This window comes from Dipodomys spectabilis, unplaced genomic scaffold, assembly GCF_019054845.1.
Source record: "Dipodomys spectabilis isolate Male_0828 unplaced genomic scaffold, ASM1905484v1 ptg000136l, whole genome shotgun sequence".
Classification (NCBI taxonomy): domain Eukaryota; kingdom Metazoa; phylum Chordata; class Mammalia; order Rodentia; family Heteromyidae; genus Dipodomys; species Dipodomys spectabilis.
The window spans coordinates 6906421-6921635 of NW_024870813.1; the positions used below are offsets into that span (position 1 = coordinate 6906421).

A 15215-nucleotide genomic window follows, 5' to 3' on the forward strand; every position below is an offset into this window, starting at 1 on the left:
CACGGATGATGGCCCACTTCAGTGCCTTATTTCCGTCTAAGCCAACACCCCATTCTTAGGGGTCCCCCTTTGCCTGAGAGAGAATCAAACTTATCCCCATGAGAAAAGTCCCAAGGGAGCGTCTCTGCCCCAGTCAGCCCCAGACAGAGACCCAGACAGCGAGAAAGTTGGGCTGCCCAAAGGAGGTACTCACGGTTTCTTGCATGGGATGACTGAGGGGTTTCTCCAGGGCGGCCATGTTGTTGGGCATGTCCGGGGGGTGGGAGAGCTGGGGGGGACCATGCATGAAGTCGTTCATGGATGTCCCACCAGGGTTCCCGTGGGGAAAGTCAAAATTGCCATGGCCCTGGTAGTTGTTGCCTAGGGAGGGGGGAGATGGGGATGAGGTGAAGTTTGTCGCCCACAGGGAAGGTGCTGCCCTCAAGGATTAAACCACAGAAAGGTAAAAGCTATCTTCTGTTCTTCCTGGGAGGCTGGCAAGGCACCTGTACCCTCAGGCCAGCTCCCATAGGTCAGGGAGGACATACCTCTTACAGGCAGCCTGTAAGAGCAGCTGCTGAGCTAGTCCTGCCCACGGCTGCATCATGTAACAGAGAGATGCAGGCCCCGAGGCTCTTTTGTAAGCGGTCCCAGGCTCAGGAGAGTTCAGATGAAGGGGGTTTAGCAAGCCACTGCATCCCATACCACGTGGCAATGAAGCACAGAGGGTCAGCTTGCTGAAATGCTGTGGGAAGCTGGCTAGATGGACTAGTATTTCTGGACCATGAATAACCTAGGAGCCCTGGAGACCTACAATCACAGACCCTGGCTGGGCAGCTGCCACCGTCTGCATTGGAGGGTGGAATATTTTCTAAACAGCCAAATGGCATCAAGGTGAAAGCCAGTGAGGGTGACCCAGCCTCTGCTGGGCTCCCAGTGCCTGAGCTTCTTCCAGGAGAGTTGAAGGGATGGGACAAAGATGGACATCACAGAAACTCTCAGGAGTGTGCAGGAGAGATAGCAGGTGTAGAACCCAGCTCTGAAGCCCACTGTCCCTCAAGTTCAGTCAGTTTTGGGGTGTGCCACCTCTGCTTCTTCCCCTCCTCCTCCTGTACCTGCCACCATCAGCACAGACATCAGGTACCCCTCAGTGCTGAGCTGACCTCCTCCTCTCCTCTCTCCCTCCTGCCCTCTCCTGTTCAGCAGCACATACCTTGGTTGCTGTAGTCATTGGAGTTGGTGCCGCTGGGGGGAGGCGGGAGCGGATAGGGGGACGGGCCAGGGCCCAGGGCAGCAATCATCTCCATGACGTTGGGCATAATCATCTGGCTAGGGCTCATGGTCTTGAACCGTTTGGAGGGGATGCCGTCGGGGTCATCCTTAATGTGCAGGTCGGACTTGATAGGCACCGGCCGCCAGCTGCAGGTGGGGTCGATGGTAACTTCTTCGAACTCGGAGCTGGGGGATTAACGAAGGCAGAGCTGAGGCTCTGGGTTGCCTGGCTTTGCAGACAAGGTCCATAGCTGAGAACCTCTAGCCCTTTTCATTACTGTGCACAGGAGTCTGGTGAGGCCCTTTATCTCTGAGTGAGATGGGGAAACTGAGGCTAGGAGAAGCAAGTGGTTGGGCTTTTAGGTAGCTGGCCACAAGATCTCTCTTCCAGGAGCTGCTATGAAGCACTGTCGGTTTCCTGCTCTGGCTGAGCTCTGTTGGCTTCAGTGTTCATTTACCCCCAGGTCCACAAACTTCCAAGGTTGCAAAGAAGTGGGGGATGGGTAGGGAGGGGGGGAGGTCAATGGTCTGCTGGCCTGGCCAGGGAAGTGATCAGGGCTGTCTTCACACCACTCTCTTCTCTATCCCAGGCCACACACCCCACCAGCGGGGGCCCCACTTACTGTTGGATGGCATTAAGGATCCCCCACATGTACTGATCCACCTCCAGGCCCTCGAGTAGAGCAGTTTTACTGGAAGGAAAGAGCAGGGTTAGATGGTTCTGGGGCACAGCCCACCCCTCCCTGCTGCTGCTGGGACTGTAGCAGCACAGAGACGGCACTCTGTGACCATGCGCCACACACGGGAGCCCAGGGACGGAGCTCCTCTGTGGAGTTTGGGTTCAGTTCACAACAGGGAGGAGGTGGCTGGAGCCCCAGGGGGAGGCTAGGGGGAGGGCCTCCTTCTCTCTGTGGCCTGGCTGGGGTGGGTGTCACTCACTTGCATACAGGACACCTCCAGGTTCCTCTCTCACAGTTCAGCTGCAGGTACGACTCCAGGTCAAAGCACTGCAGAGGCCAGACAGAGACAATCAGTCAGCCAGTCAGACAGGTGAGATTACACCCTGGGAACTCTTAGGAAGAGGTCCCTATTGGGGAAGGAGGCAGGATGACATGGTAAACCAGTTGTGCACACTCCCTGCCCACCCCAGCCCATCCCTCTCTCCAGCACTTTGTGCAACACAGGACTCCCTACATCCTTTGGGAAGTTATCTTGGTCCTCCTTCCACCCCCGCTGACTCAGTGTTTTTACCTCCTGAGGCCAAGAGCAGCCCAAGGACCCAGGACAAAATGGATCAAGTTCTTGACGCCATGCTAGATAGTGAAAGTGACCATGCTGTTGGGCCCACACATTCTCCAGAGGAAGGGAACCCTACTTCTCATTCAGCCCTTAAAGAGGAGCCGTGATGGCAAGGCGGGGTGGTGTGGGGGACAGGAGGGTTCAGACACTGTTTGTGTTTTGGCAGGAGTGATTTCTAGCCTCCCTCTTCTGCCTCTCTCCCAGCCTGGGCTGCCCAGTGTTCAGAGCCAGCTTGGATGGTGACACTCAACCACCTGCTCAGACACAGGTATGCCTGCCTGCCCTCTGATTCCCCAACCTGCTGGCCTCTGACATCTGCCCAAATAAGCACATGTCTAAGCCGTATTTCTGGGATGGGAAGGGAAGGTGTGAAGTCACGCTGATGACCAGACCCGGGCCCCGTTGGTGCCTCCACCCGTCTCTTGCCATCCCTGCCGCACTGCGGGTGGCTCACCTTCGAGACATGCCTCCTAGAAATGCTCACCTGGACATGCTTGCAGTCATGGCCTCGTGCGGGCAGCTGGATGCGCCGGAACGTGATGGGACACTTGAGGGACACCTTGATGGCTGTCTGCTCCACTCCATCCTCCCCGTTGAGGGTTGTGTTGCCCGAGGAGGCGGCCACACTGCTGAAATTCCTCTTGACTGTAGGGCAGAAGAAACAGGTGGGTGAGGTGAGAGGCCGGGGGGAGGGGGGAGAATTCTGCTGAAGGGACGAACCATGAAATGTTTCTGAACATGCTCTAGTGTGTGCCACTGGTACAACTTAATTCCTCAGACCCCGATGCCCTGAACTTGAACAGGAACTTCACGTGTGACACGTGGCCAGAAGAAGAGGGATGAGGCATTTTCCTGATCTCTGCAGAACAGGCCCCACCTTTGTGAAGCATGGGAGGGGGTGGGTGGATTTCTGCAAAGCTCACAGAAACTCAATCTGGCACTTGTCAGATTTACTGGATCAGCAAAAAGCTCCCTTCAGGCCTAGCCTCACACTCTCTCCCCGCCCCCCCCCCCCCAACCTCTGACTGACTCACTTTTTGTGATGCAGTGCTCAGCTGGGAGCAGGCGCTTCTTGAGGAGACCCTGTAGCACAGAGCGCACGGAGGGTCGGTGCACCAGCTGCAGCACGAAGAGGTGGGACTGTAGAGATGAGCAGAGAGCATGCTTAGTTCCCACCTTGGTACTCCCTCACCCACCCCATCTTCAGCTTCTATAGTCCAGGTCACCCCAGAAGCCAAAAGGGACCTGTGTCTCCGCTCTAGGCCAACAAGGTAGACTTTGACTCTGAAATGTCTCCTGGAGAAGGTTATGGAACATAAGGTATCAGGATGGGAGCCGAGCTGGCCTCCTAACCTCTCCCATCACTGTTCCCTTCATGGGTCTTTAGCTCTCCTAGTCAGAGTGCTCTTCTCTGTCCTCCCTCCTCTGGGAAGCCCTCCCAGACCGCACTCTCCCATCTCCCTGACCAGGCTCCTCAGGCTCCTAGTTAAACAGCATCCTTAGTAAAGAGAACACACATCCATTTCTGCAGCCTCAGAGCCTCTCTGCTTGCTAGGCTGAGGCCAGAGCATGTTCTTCTGGGTCCTCCAGAAAGGCCAGCAGAGCAGCAGCCAGTTTACCTCCACATAAGTTACCCAGGTAAGCCCTGTGTCATCCCTGACCTCCAGGGACAGGATAGCTGAAGCATGATCCCAGATCTCCCTCCCTCTCTTTCTCTCTCTCAACACACAGGCATATACCACCTCTAGACAAAAAAAGTCTAGGTGAGGAAGGAAGAGGTTTAATCCCCAGTTAGTGGAGATGGGTTTGGAGAAAAAGGTGGGTGGACTGTGAAAATTCCATGCATACACAGTTTTGAGGGACACAGAACTTCACCAATGGAAGATGAGAGTGGGTGCCCTGGGGGAGAGGCCGAGGAAGGAAGTAGGGAGACACAGAGGCTGTATGGGGGTGGAAGGGGAAGAGGGGAAAAGTCTGAGGCCTTTGACTGGTATGGAGCTAGGGGTGCTGTCCCCAGGCCTGGTCCCGGCTGGATCGGGACCCTATCGCCCAGCTCACTCACACAGCAGCAGGCGGTCACGGTGATCTGGATGGTGTTGCGGCCCGGCTGGCAGACGTGCTTGAGGTGTAGCGGCTTATGTGAGGTCTTATTGTCGCCACGCTCAATGGTGAGGGGAGTGGCGTTGACGCTGACCTGCACGGAGGCCGGCCAGTTGGTGTTCATCTGCCGGTCCTCATGGTGGTAGCACTTGAACTGTAGCTCTAAGTCGGACCTAGAGTTGGGGTGGGGTGGGTTCAGCTTGACTCTGTGAGTCCCACCATGCCCCGCTCAAAATGCATCATCAGCCCTGAGTTCCTGGGCACCCCAATCCTGGTCACTGTCCCTTCCCCCTGCTCTCTCAACCTAGAGATGTCATTTTTCCCACATCTCATTATCTAATGAAAACCTACCCCCAAACTCTGAGTTCCCATCATCTTCACACACCTGCTGCACTCCTGGTATGACCTTCCTGGCCATCTCCCATTCTCCCAAGACAGACAGAAGGACAAAAAGACAGATGCTATGTGACAAGACTAGCTAAGACTAAACCCATCTTTAGGTCCATGGAACCAGCCCTTCCAGGCCAGGGCACCTCTAAGGAAGGGGTATGGTGGTACATGCACCCTTAGCTTAGGTCCATTCATGTGTCAGACATCCTTCTGAGCATCCTAGCTCTGGAGTCCTGAAGGCCTGTGGCCACTTGGAGCAGTCTAGGGAAGCTGTGTTGGTCTGAGTGTGTGTGTGTGTGTGTGTGTGTGTGTAGGGGGGGGGGGGCTTGTCCAGAGCAGAGCCCACCTCCTGCCTTCAGGATGCTCACTGGTGGCTAGTCTTAGGCACCAGGTGACAATGTGAGTGAGCTCTTCCCAAGGACGAAGGACCCAGATGAAGACACCTCAGGTTGGTTATGAACTTGAGAAGCCCCAGGCCCAAATCTCAGCTCTGCCTCTTGCTGGCTATGTGAACTCATGAATGCTCTTCTCCAGTGTCTGTTTCCTCATTTGTCAAAGGAAGTGGCACAGCTTGCTTTCAAGATCACAGCGAGCTACAAACCCAGGAGCTGGCCTGGCCCTCCAGACATTGACCTCAAGCCTGTTCCTAGGAGGAGGGCCAGCCCTGCTTGGTAGTGAGGCCCCTGCTGTCTGTAGTGGTTGCTGAGCCTGCCCCGCCCTTCCTGCTGCCCTTCTTACCTATGGCTCTAGCCACAGGAGCCCTGGTCCAATTTTTGACTGTTTCCTCTTGCCAGCCCTGTGCCTGTGGGTGCCACGGGACATCCCTAGGGACTTGCGCAGGACAGGGCCCACATAGTGATGCTGGACAGGTGAGGGAAACCACCACCTGTGTAGGGCCACACCGTAAGAATGCTCACCTCCACATCAGCGTCTGGTGGACCGTGGGCCGCAGGTGGAACACGTGGTTGCTGACGGCCAGGTTGTGCTCCAAGCGGAAGGGCTCCAGCACCACACCATCCCTCACGGGGAATGTGAGCCGCAGCTCATCATTGTGGTTGGCTGGAGGAGGCGGGGCGGGGGGGGGGGTGGACACAGGGCTGATGAGTCACAGGTCCCCCATCCATAACAGGACCTCCCTTGCCCACCTGACACGCCACCCCCAGGCATACTGAAGGAACCCAGATGCAAGCCAGAGCCACAGACATCCTGTTGTGCCCACATTCACCAGGGAAGGCTTGGTTTTGTGAAGCCTGCCTGACCATGAATCCCCCAGCTTCTCCTTCTTGTTGTCTTGTTTTGGAAGGCTCAGGTGCCTGCCTGCTGGCCGGGGAGAGGCCTGGGGGTGGCAAAGCCCCCACCGCATCTCTGTAACCTCGACCTGACGACTGAGGTTTGAAACAGCTGAGCAAGAAAGTCTGAGACCTGTGTCTCCAATTAACCAGTAAATAATCCAGAAGTGGAGCCATGGCTCAAGTAGTAATTCCAGGCTTGAGCAAAAAAAGCAAAGGGATAGCCCTCCAGGCCCTGAGCTCAAGTCCTACACACGGGCACACGCTCTCACCCTCTCCCTTCTTGCCCACACCCCTCTCCCCCGCCCCAGTGGACTTTTTCTATGCAGTGCTTTTGTGCCGCTGCATGGCCCTGCACAGGTAGTCCCCAGACCCTTTGTTCCTGGCCCACTGCGGCTCCTGGCTGGAGCCGAAGCGAACACAATGTGTGGGGCTCTCACCTGGGGGTGGCGGCAGAGCGCTCATATTTGGCTTGATGTCAGGTGGGAAAGGTGGTTTGACATCTTGGCTGGGGGACAGGTAGGGAGGGATGCTGCTCCCAGGGGTCATGGGGGGCGTGGGGTTGCCTGGAACAGGTGAGTGGGGGTAATTTGCCACAGGAACCGGCCTGGGAGGCTGGAGGAAAGAGAAACCACAGATGGGTTGTGGGACACAAGCATGGCAGGGAGTCCTGGCTGTGAACTTTCACCCCACCTGCTCCTAGGTCCTACTTAGGGCTATTCCCCAGGAATGGAATCTCCCCAAGGAAATCCTTCTCTCCCGCTGGCCCCTGATCCCTTTGAAAGATAAATGACTAGGGAAAGGGTCTCCACCCTTCATCCAGTCTCAAGCCACTGAGCTTCTTCAAGATCAGGTGGACACAGATTTCTATACCCACTAGAGGAAGGAGCACACTGGTGTTCAGGGTAGGAGGAACTTGTCCAACCTGGGAGGGGAGGAGAGTGGGAACCAGCCCGGCAGCTGGCAGCCGGCAGCCTCCCACACATCATGACTCTAAGCCACTTCCCCTTGGGGCCTTTGGTCAACGTTTCCTCTCTCTCCATCCCGGTTTTGCTTTCTCTAGGGCTTTGTTTTTAGTCAATCATCAGAGCTGAAGACTTTCTATGCTGGGCATCTCTGGACCCAGGTGATGAGAAAGTACACTTCCCCCCTACACATTTCCATGAACCCCAAGAGGCTGGTACCACAAAGGGTGGAATTTCTGAGGTTTACAGTGGTACATACCCTACTGACATTCCCTTGGCTGTAGTTGCTGTAGCTGCTCCCCGAGAAGGCATTGTTCTGTCCATTAAACTGTTCTGGCTTTTGAAAAAAAAGATATGCAACTTGGTGAGTAGCAGGCAGGAGAAGACCTCCTCCCCAATTCTCCCCTGAGACTAGAATCTGAAGAGGGGACTTCTGGGCCAGGGAGAGCCATCCAGAGTAGGCTTTAGTCTATCCACACCTATTTATTTAGTAAACGCATCCATAAAAATAGCAACACCTGCTGAGTGCTGGTGGCTCATGCCTGTAATGCCAGCTACTCCAGAGGCTGAGATCGGGGGACTGTGGTTCAACGGCAGCCTGGGCAGAAAAGTCCCGGTGAGATTCTTATCTCCAATTAACCACTCAAAACCTTGAAGTGGTGCTGTGGCTCAAAGTGGTATAACGCTAGCCTTGAGCAAAAGAGTTCAGGGACAGTGCCCAACCCGAGTTCATGACCTATGACCACCAACAACAAAAAAGGCAACACCTACTAGGCTGAAGTTAGGAGTAAAGATGGCAAAGACAAAAGGCAGGTGGCTACGTCTGCCAGGAGGATTCTTTGGTGAGTCAATATAAAACAGTGCAATGATGCCATCCCTCCCAAGAACAGGTTTCGTGGTACTCCAGAAGGAAAAGGCTAGAAGCCTGAAGACACTTATCATGGTATCATTTCAGAGTGAAAAATCATGTTAGACTCTGGTAGCTCATACCTGTAATCCTGGCTACTCAGAAGGCTGAGATCTGAGGATCATGGTTCTAATCCAGCTTGGGCAGATACCCATATCTCTAATTAGCTAGCAAAATGGAGGTGGAGATGTGGTTCAGTCTAAGCCCTACTATTGGGGAGCATGAGCATGCATAGATGCGTGCTCACATACACAGAAAAGCAAGAGCAAAAATGAGACCAAAAGAGAAAAAAAAAAAACAAGTGAAAAATCAGAAACTCAAATACCCATGAATAAAGGAGGGGAGGGGGGCTAACTAGGGTAGAGTGATCTCTGGCAATAATTAACATACAATGAATTCAAGCTAGATAGAAAAACCTAGATTCATGCTGGTTCACGCCTGTAACCCTAGTTACTTAGGAGGCTGAGATCTGAGGAAAATAGCCAGCCTAGGCAGGAAAGTCTACCAAATTACCAATTAATCATCAAAACAAAACCAAAATCAAACAAAAAGAACCCATGGATGTGGAGCTGTGACTCAGTGGTAGAGTGCCAGCTTTGAGTGAAAAGACTAAGGAGCAGTGCCCAAGCCCCAGGACCAGCACAAAAATAACAACAATGACCACAAAAACCTCATCACCCACCCCTGCAAAAAAAAAAAAAAAACCCGAACAGATTCAAGACTGGCTACAATAACAGTTTGCAATGTGTTGCTGCTTGATCTGCAAGGAGAGAGATCCAGTTTAGAATAAAATGTTAATATATTCAGGGTGTACGCTTAAAAAAAAAAGCATTATAACATCCTCTATTGTTATTTTCTTGCTTGTGCCATAAATCAGGAGAAAGAAAATGGCCAACCAAATCCCATGAGAACAAGAACCAAGAAAAGCCAGTCTTTCTGTCCACATACACTGAACTCCAAGCAGCACGGCACTTCCATAAGAAAACAAGAATGTGGGGCTGGGAAGGTGGCTCAGTGGTAGAGCGCTTGCCTTGCATGCATGAGGCCCTGGGTTCGATTCCTCAGCACCACATAAGCAAAAAGAAAAAAAAGCCGGAAGTGGCGCTGTGGCTCAAGTGGTAGAACGCTAGCCTTGAGCTGAAGAGCTGAGGGACAGCGCCCAGGCTCAGAGTTCATGAACAGCCCCATGACCGGATCCCCCCCCCCAAAAGAAAACAGGAATGTACTGCATGGTCCTCTCTGAAATCTCACATGGCTTCTTGGGGTCTTCGGGGAGCACATGCAGGGTCAGGACACAGAATGGGGTCACAGATGGGAGTAGTAAGAAAGGGAGAGATTTGAGGCAGCCCCAGGGTGGACACTCACCTTGTAATACTGCCCCATGTTGACCGTGGGGGGCGGGTACTGCCCGGTGCTGGGTTGGCTTGGCATCCTTTGCCCGGGGTAGTTGGGGGAGGTGAGTGGCCTTGGAGGGTTAGGAGTAGGGTACTGGCCCGGCTGGGTGGGGAACTGGCTGTTTGGTCCATATTGCTGGTTTCCATAGTTGGGCTGTGGCTGCAGAGAGGACAGGAGAAAGGTTGTCATGTCACTTGTCACCAAGCTGCTCCCTCTAATCCCGGGACTGAGCTCCATCAGCAAATCACTCCATGGCCCTCACCTCAAGGTTGCAGCTGCTACTCAAACACGCTCCCTGCCTAGAAAAGGAGGCAGGCTGGACCAGATGGTGCCCTTCAACCAGGGACAGGTCCTTCCTGTCCAGCTCACAGGCCACCTTCCAGTGAGGCCATTCTTCCTGGCTCACACGTCCTTGGATGCTTTTAGAGCATCTCAGTGAGGCTATTTTAAGGGGCTCGATTCTAAAGCCTGCCTTTGTGTCTCCTAGTCTTTACATCAGGGTGAGTGTCCCCTCACCACCCCCCTCACGCTGGGTACCCCAAGGTGGCAGACCACTGGATGTGGCTCCCAGAAAGCACCCTGGACTCCGAGGGTAGATCCGAGCGGCATTGGGCTCTGTACCTCACACTGTCCAGCTCTAGGCCACTGTCAACCCACCATGCATGCAGAGGCCGAGAGGACGGGGTGGTGAGGGGCTAGACAATCCATCCTGGCAGAGGCTATTCAGACAGGAGACAGGGCCACCTCAACCATACTCCCTGTCTGGAGCATCAGGTGACTCTCAGGGCCCCTGCAGCCCACACACTTCTCATCTAATAGTGTGTCTCATGCTCTAACTTAGAGGTATGGTAGATGACTGTGCTCCCATGCATGTGAGTACATGTCAGAGTGGCCAGCACTTCAAGAACTTTCCATGACTCACACCGTGGGATGCACTGGCTACTCTGAATACAAGGGATCATCCTTCAGCATTCTGTGCCTCTGTCTCTCTCCACGGCAGGTGTGTGGTACCTGGTGCCTGCCCAAGCCGAAGAATCCTGTCGGGACCAGGTGACCTAACTCCAGTCCATCCTAAAGTCCTACCATCTTGTATGTCTGGCAAGATGAAGGCCAGGGCTCCCAGTCATCACTGGGCCTAGGACCAAGCACTATACATCTGGACAACAGATATGCAGTGTGGAAGGTGCTCTGTGAGGAAGACGATTCCTTTAAGAGCCAGAAAGACAAATGTGATAACTCAAGCCTCTTATCCTAGCTACTTGGTAGTCAGAGAAGGAAAGATCCAACGTTGAGGCTGGCCCGAGGATAAAAGCCCACAAGACTCTACCTCAACCAGTAGCTGAGTATGGTGGTGAATCCCATTATCTCAGCTACAGGGAAAGCACACCACAGCCAAGGTTAGCCTAAAGCATAAAATGAGACCCAAAACAAAGGCGCTCGAAGAGCTGAGCAAGTGGTAGAGTGCCTTCTTAGCAAGTGTAAGGATCTGAGTTCAATGCCCAGTACCCTCTCTCACATATATACAGACATCTAGGGAGCAAACTGGGAGGTTTGAGTGTTGAAAAGGCAGAGAAGAGAGCTCAGTGGAGCGTGTGATCTCCTAAGGACAGCCACAACCCACAGTCTTTCTCAAGCCACCCACCTCCACCCCCGTCATGAACTAGGCCAACTAGCTAGAGGGTCAGGGTTTGCTCCAGCCTCCAGGATATTCAGCAAGGGCTCTGGTCCCCATTCTTAAGCTTCTGACTCAGAATAACCTTTGCCAGTAGCAAGGTCATCGGCCTGTGCTAGAGTAGCTGTTGAGGGGAACATTCAAGGAACGTAGGTTCCTTACTGCAGCCCAAGTCGAGGGCCACAGTATAAGACCAGATGGGTCTGAGAAACCCTGGGACAGGATACTTATAAAAGGGGCTTCTGTGGGTAAGCAATCAAGGCAGAGGTGAGAGAGGGGAGGCATGGCTGAGAGAGGTATAATTGTCACTACCATGTGACTTGCTCAAGTTGGGAAACGGCAAAGTCAGGTCTCAACCCCCAGGAGTTCAGGCTCCCAAGGCCCTTTCTTTTGGCTCAGGTTTTCTGGCTGTTGAAGCATGCCCTCTCCAAGGCCCCATCCACAGCCCCTGAGTCTAGTCTTCAAGGCCAGCCCTCCCCAGTCTCAACTTGCTCCCACACTCACCTCTCCTGGGTATGGCCTCTTTATGCTCTGAATAGGAAGGGACTGGGGCCGGGGGCCCGGGTACGTCTGCTGGGGCATCCGCTGCCCGTGTGTGCCAAAGGGGCTGATGCCGGGCGGCCGGGGCTGGTTCATGCCCATGGGGGGGCCGCTCATCCCTGAGGGAGTCATGCCAGCCGCCATGCTGGCAGGGTTCATGCTACCCCCCATGGAGGCAGGCCCACGTGGCCCGGGCTGGTTCATGAATTGGCTGTTATACGCCTGGGTGGGACCCATCTGGAAAGAGGAACAGACCTTCAACGGGAGAAGAAGAAGAAAAAAAAAAAAGAATAAAATGCCACATGCATTGAAAGTGCAGGGAGGGCAGGGGAGGGGCGGGGGTGGGGGGCTAAGGGATAAGGGGCACTTTCCTGTGTGGCTGCTGCTAGTGACCAGGCCCCCAGAGGAGGGCCTGTCCCTGCCGGGCTTACTGCTGCCCTCTGCAGGCCGCACGGGAAAGCTGTAGCTGGGGCATTCGGGGAGGGAGGACAGGGAGCAATCACTCCAATGCACAGGCAGCATTTCCAGGGAAGGCAGGCAAGGGGACCAGGGTGGGGGTGGGGATGGGCTAGGGGAGGATATAGGAGAGGGAGGCAGATGAGGATGGAGGCTGAAGTCTTTTCCTACAAGCTCTGGCCCCTGGCCAATGGAGAACACACACCCTCCATCTACCAAGATGTGGCCCTAGCTTCCATTTCTGCCTAGCTGCTCTGTGGACCCATCTCCACGCCTCCTGTCCCACATGGTTATGGGGCCCTCTTCTCCTCACATCCTACCCCATGCTTCTGAAGGTCTGAGGCCGGACCCACAGAGGGTGTAAATACGGCAGACCTGGTCTCCGAGTTGATTTGGGGATAGGCCGTGTTAGACACTGAGGCCACCCACTCACTCTTTGGGGATTAGGATTCCCAGAGAGTATTGCCAAACCTCTTTCGCTGTAGCCCAACAAGAACCACCAACCCACACAGAACACCACACTCCAATATCCTTGCTGCCCGCAGGGTACTGCCACACCTGATCCTAACACATTCCCTCCCCTCCACAGGCTTCCAAGAAAGCCAGCATGCAGACCATTGGCTCTCTTGTGGGAAGCACCCATATCCAACTCACTTCCCCAGGCTACGTGGGGACCAGGGGACCCTTACCGGTCCATACTGGTTTATATCCTTGTTCTGTGTCTCCTGCAAGGCTGCCACTGTAGCTGTGGCCGTGGCAGTGGCTGTGGCAGCGGCGGCTGCTACTGCAGCTGCTGCGGCTGCAGCTGCTGGCTGAGTGAAGTCGGCTGGCGGCCTGGTGTGTGGAGGGATGCCCATGCCTGCAGGGGCGTTAGGACCCCCAGGGTAACTGTGGGAGAAAAGGGTAGAAGAGTTATAGATGGACCTATGGCAAGTTGGGCTAGGAAAACAGGGACGGAGCAGTACCCAGGTCCTTCCAGCACCCAACTCATGCACCATGACACCAAAATGTAGAGCCCGGAGTGGACGAGGGATTCTTGACCTGATCATCACCACTTGGCAATGGCCAGGTGCAAAGTTGTGGGTGCTAGGTGGTGCCATGTCTTCAACTGTGAACCCATCATCTGGAGTACACAGAGCCTCACAACACCTGGGCACGGTGCCCCAGGCCCCCAGTGCTGTAGGGCTGAGGTGTGAATGCAGCCTCAAGTGTCTGCCACCCCAGACCAGAAACCCAGTGGGGCTGTGGTCACTTCCAGGAGCTAGACAGGGCTGAGGCCAAGCTGGGAGCTTGGATAGAATTGGGGTGGCTTGTCTTTCATGTTCTGCTGCACCCAAATCTCTCCCTGGGGTTCCCTGCTTTTTCTTCTGTGACCCAGGGGACTTTAGTCTCTGTCTAATTCTTTCTTTCTAGATTGGTGAGGCACAGCTTTGAGACACATGACCCCAGAGTCTCTGCTCTTCAGCAGCTCCCAATATGTGGAAGTCAAGCACGCAAGGGTCATTTGAGAAGTGAGCATGTCACCTAGCTGTGCAGTGTCTGATCCTGCGATCAGCCTCCAGCCCTAACAGGTTACCAGGGAGAAGACCAGTGACAGCCATGCTCACACTTCTAAACTGGCGCGTGGAAGGGGGTAGTAGGAGGAAGGGGCTGCTCTGCTCACCTGGCCCCGAAGCCCCCGCTGCCAGGGTAGCTGGGCCGCCCGTACATGCTCGGCTGGATGTAAGGCTGTGCAGGGCCGGCCTTGGTGGAGAACTGCTGCTGCTGCCCAGCGAACTGTGGGGAGTTGAGGCCGGGGTTGCTGGTGGTCATGCCTGAGGCCATGGGGTTGCCGCCTGGATTCATCGGGTTGTTGGCACTGGCCATGGGGTTCCCAAGGACCTGTTAGCACAGACAGTGTCGGTCATCCATGGCAGTGTCATGGATGGAAAGGCAGGAAGAAAGCGTGACAATAGGGAGCAGAGCCAAGGAGGAGTGGCCGCACAAACCTGCCCACAGGGGAGAACTTCCAGCGGGGATGGGATGGGTGGGGGGGGGGGGGGTGACCAACACTGTGTTTTAGGACCCCAGGGAAGCCCTCCAGGCTGAAATACAATATCTCACTGAAATCTAATTCAGGTCACTCAAGAGCCAAAGACCTCAACCTTACAGAACTCTAAAGCTAACAATGCAAAGAAAGTTCTCTTGCTTATCCAACCAGAGTAAATGTGGTTTACCCCCATCATCTGCTATAGCCTAGAAAGCTAACTCCTTCCCCTGACCCAGAAGTGGCTCAAGGTGAGGTGAGTGGAGACCATTTCTGGGATATGGCAGTGGAAGACCCCCGAAAGCAGGGCTCTGGAGCTGGAGGGCGATGGGGGCAGGTGGTGGCGGCCTGAGGGCCCAGGGCCTGAGGGGGAAGGCTCCTGTTTGGGAGCGGGAGAGGCTCTTACCTGGCTCTGGGAGGTGTTGGTCACTCCCCACACCGTGGTGACCACGGAGAGGGAGCCGGGAGGCTGGTTGGTATTCTGCTGCCAGGGGACAGAGTCATAGGGAAATGACCCATCACTGCAAAGGAGATGGAAGGAGGCCCTTTAGGGATGCTGGAGCAGGGCTCTGGCAGCCCAGACCCCAACATCTTCACCCCACCGTCAGGCCATCCTAGGTGACCCCCATCCTGATCCACTGTCACCCCGGGCCTGATGCAGAAGTAGTGTCCCATGCATTGTAACAAGGCCACCCTCTTAGCTGTCAGTCTCATCTGGACCCAATGTCTTTAGGCCATGTCAGGAAGGAAGCAGCGCAACCCGAGGCTCAGTCTGACTCTCTATTTTTGCTCTTTCTCAGGCCCTCACTCCATGAGAGGCCCCAGCCTCGGTAAAAGCTGGAAGGCTTGTAGTAGGCTGCCCCCGGCCTGGCCTCTGGAATGCAGGCTTCCTGTTGTCACCCCTCTAACCTGATCCCTGCTTACT

At 54.8% G+C, this 15215-nt stretch overlaps 1 protein-coding gene across 6 annotated transcripts in view; it reads right to left on the reverse strand.

The window, feature by feature from the left end:
- Window positions 1-15215, reverse strand: part of Zmiz1 (zinc finger MIZ-type containing 1) — a 229527-nt gene that overhangs the window by 8844 nt on the left and 205468 nt on the right. For 5 of the 6 annotated variants that reach the window (XM_042690115.1, XM_042690111.1, XM_042690110.1 and 2 more), the window contains 15 exons: window positions 14697-14811; window positions 13928-14145; window positions 12954-13152; window positions 11773-12063; window positions 9567-9755; window positions 7554-7631; window positions 6770-6944; window positions 5958-6099; window positions 4613-4823; window positions 3585-3690; window positions 3035-3195; window positions 2191-2258; window positions 1875-1943; window positions 1193-1437; window positions 194-360 (listed from right to left, as the gene is read on the reverse strand). In XM_042690115.1, coding sequence (XP_042546049.1) covers window positions 194-360; window positions 1193-1437; window positions 1875-1943; window positions 2191-2258; window positions 3035-3195; window positions 3585-3690; window positions 4613-4823; window positions 5958-6099; window positions 6770-6944; window positions 7554-7631; window positions 9567-9755; window positions 11773-12063; window positions 12954-13152; window positions 13928-14145; window positions 14697-14811 — 2434 coding nt within the window. The remainder of the gene's footprint in view (window positions 1-193; window positions 361-1192; window positions 1438-1874; window positions 1944-2190; window positions 2259-3034; window positions 3196-3584; window positions 3691-4612; window positions 4824-5957; window positions 6100-6769; window positions 6945-7553; window positions 7632-9566; window positions 9756-11772; window positions 12064-12953; window positions 13153-13927; window positions 14146-14696; window positions 14812-15215) is intronic. The other variant, XM_042690114.1, reaches the window with a different exon arrangement.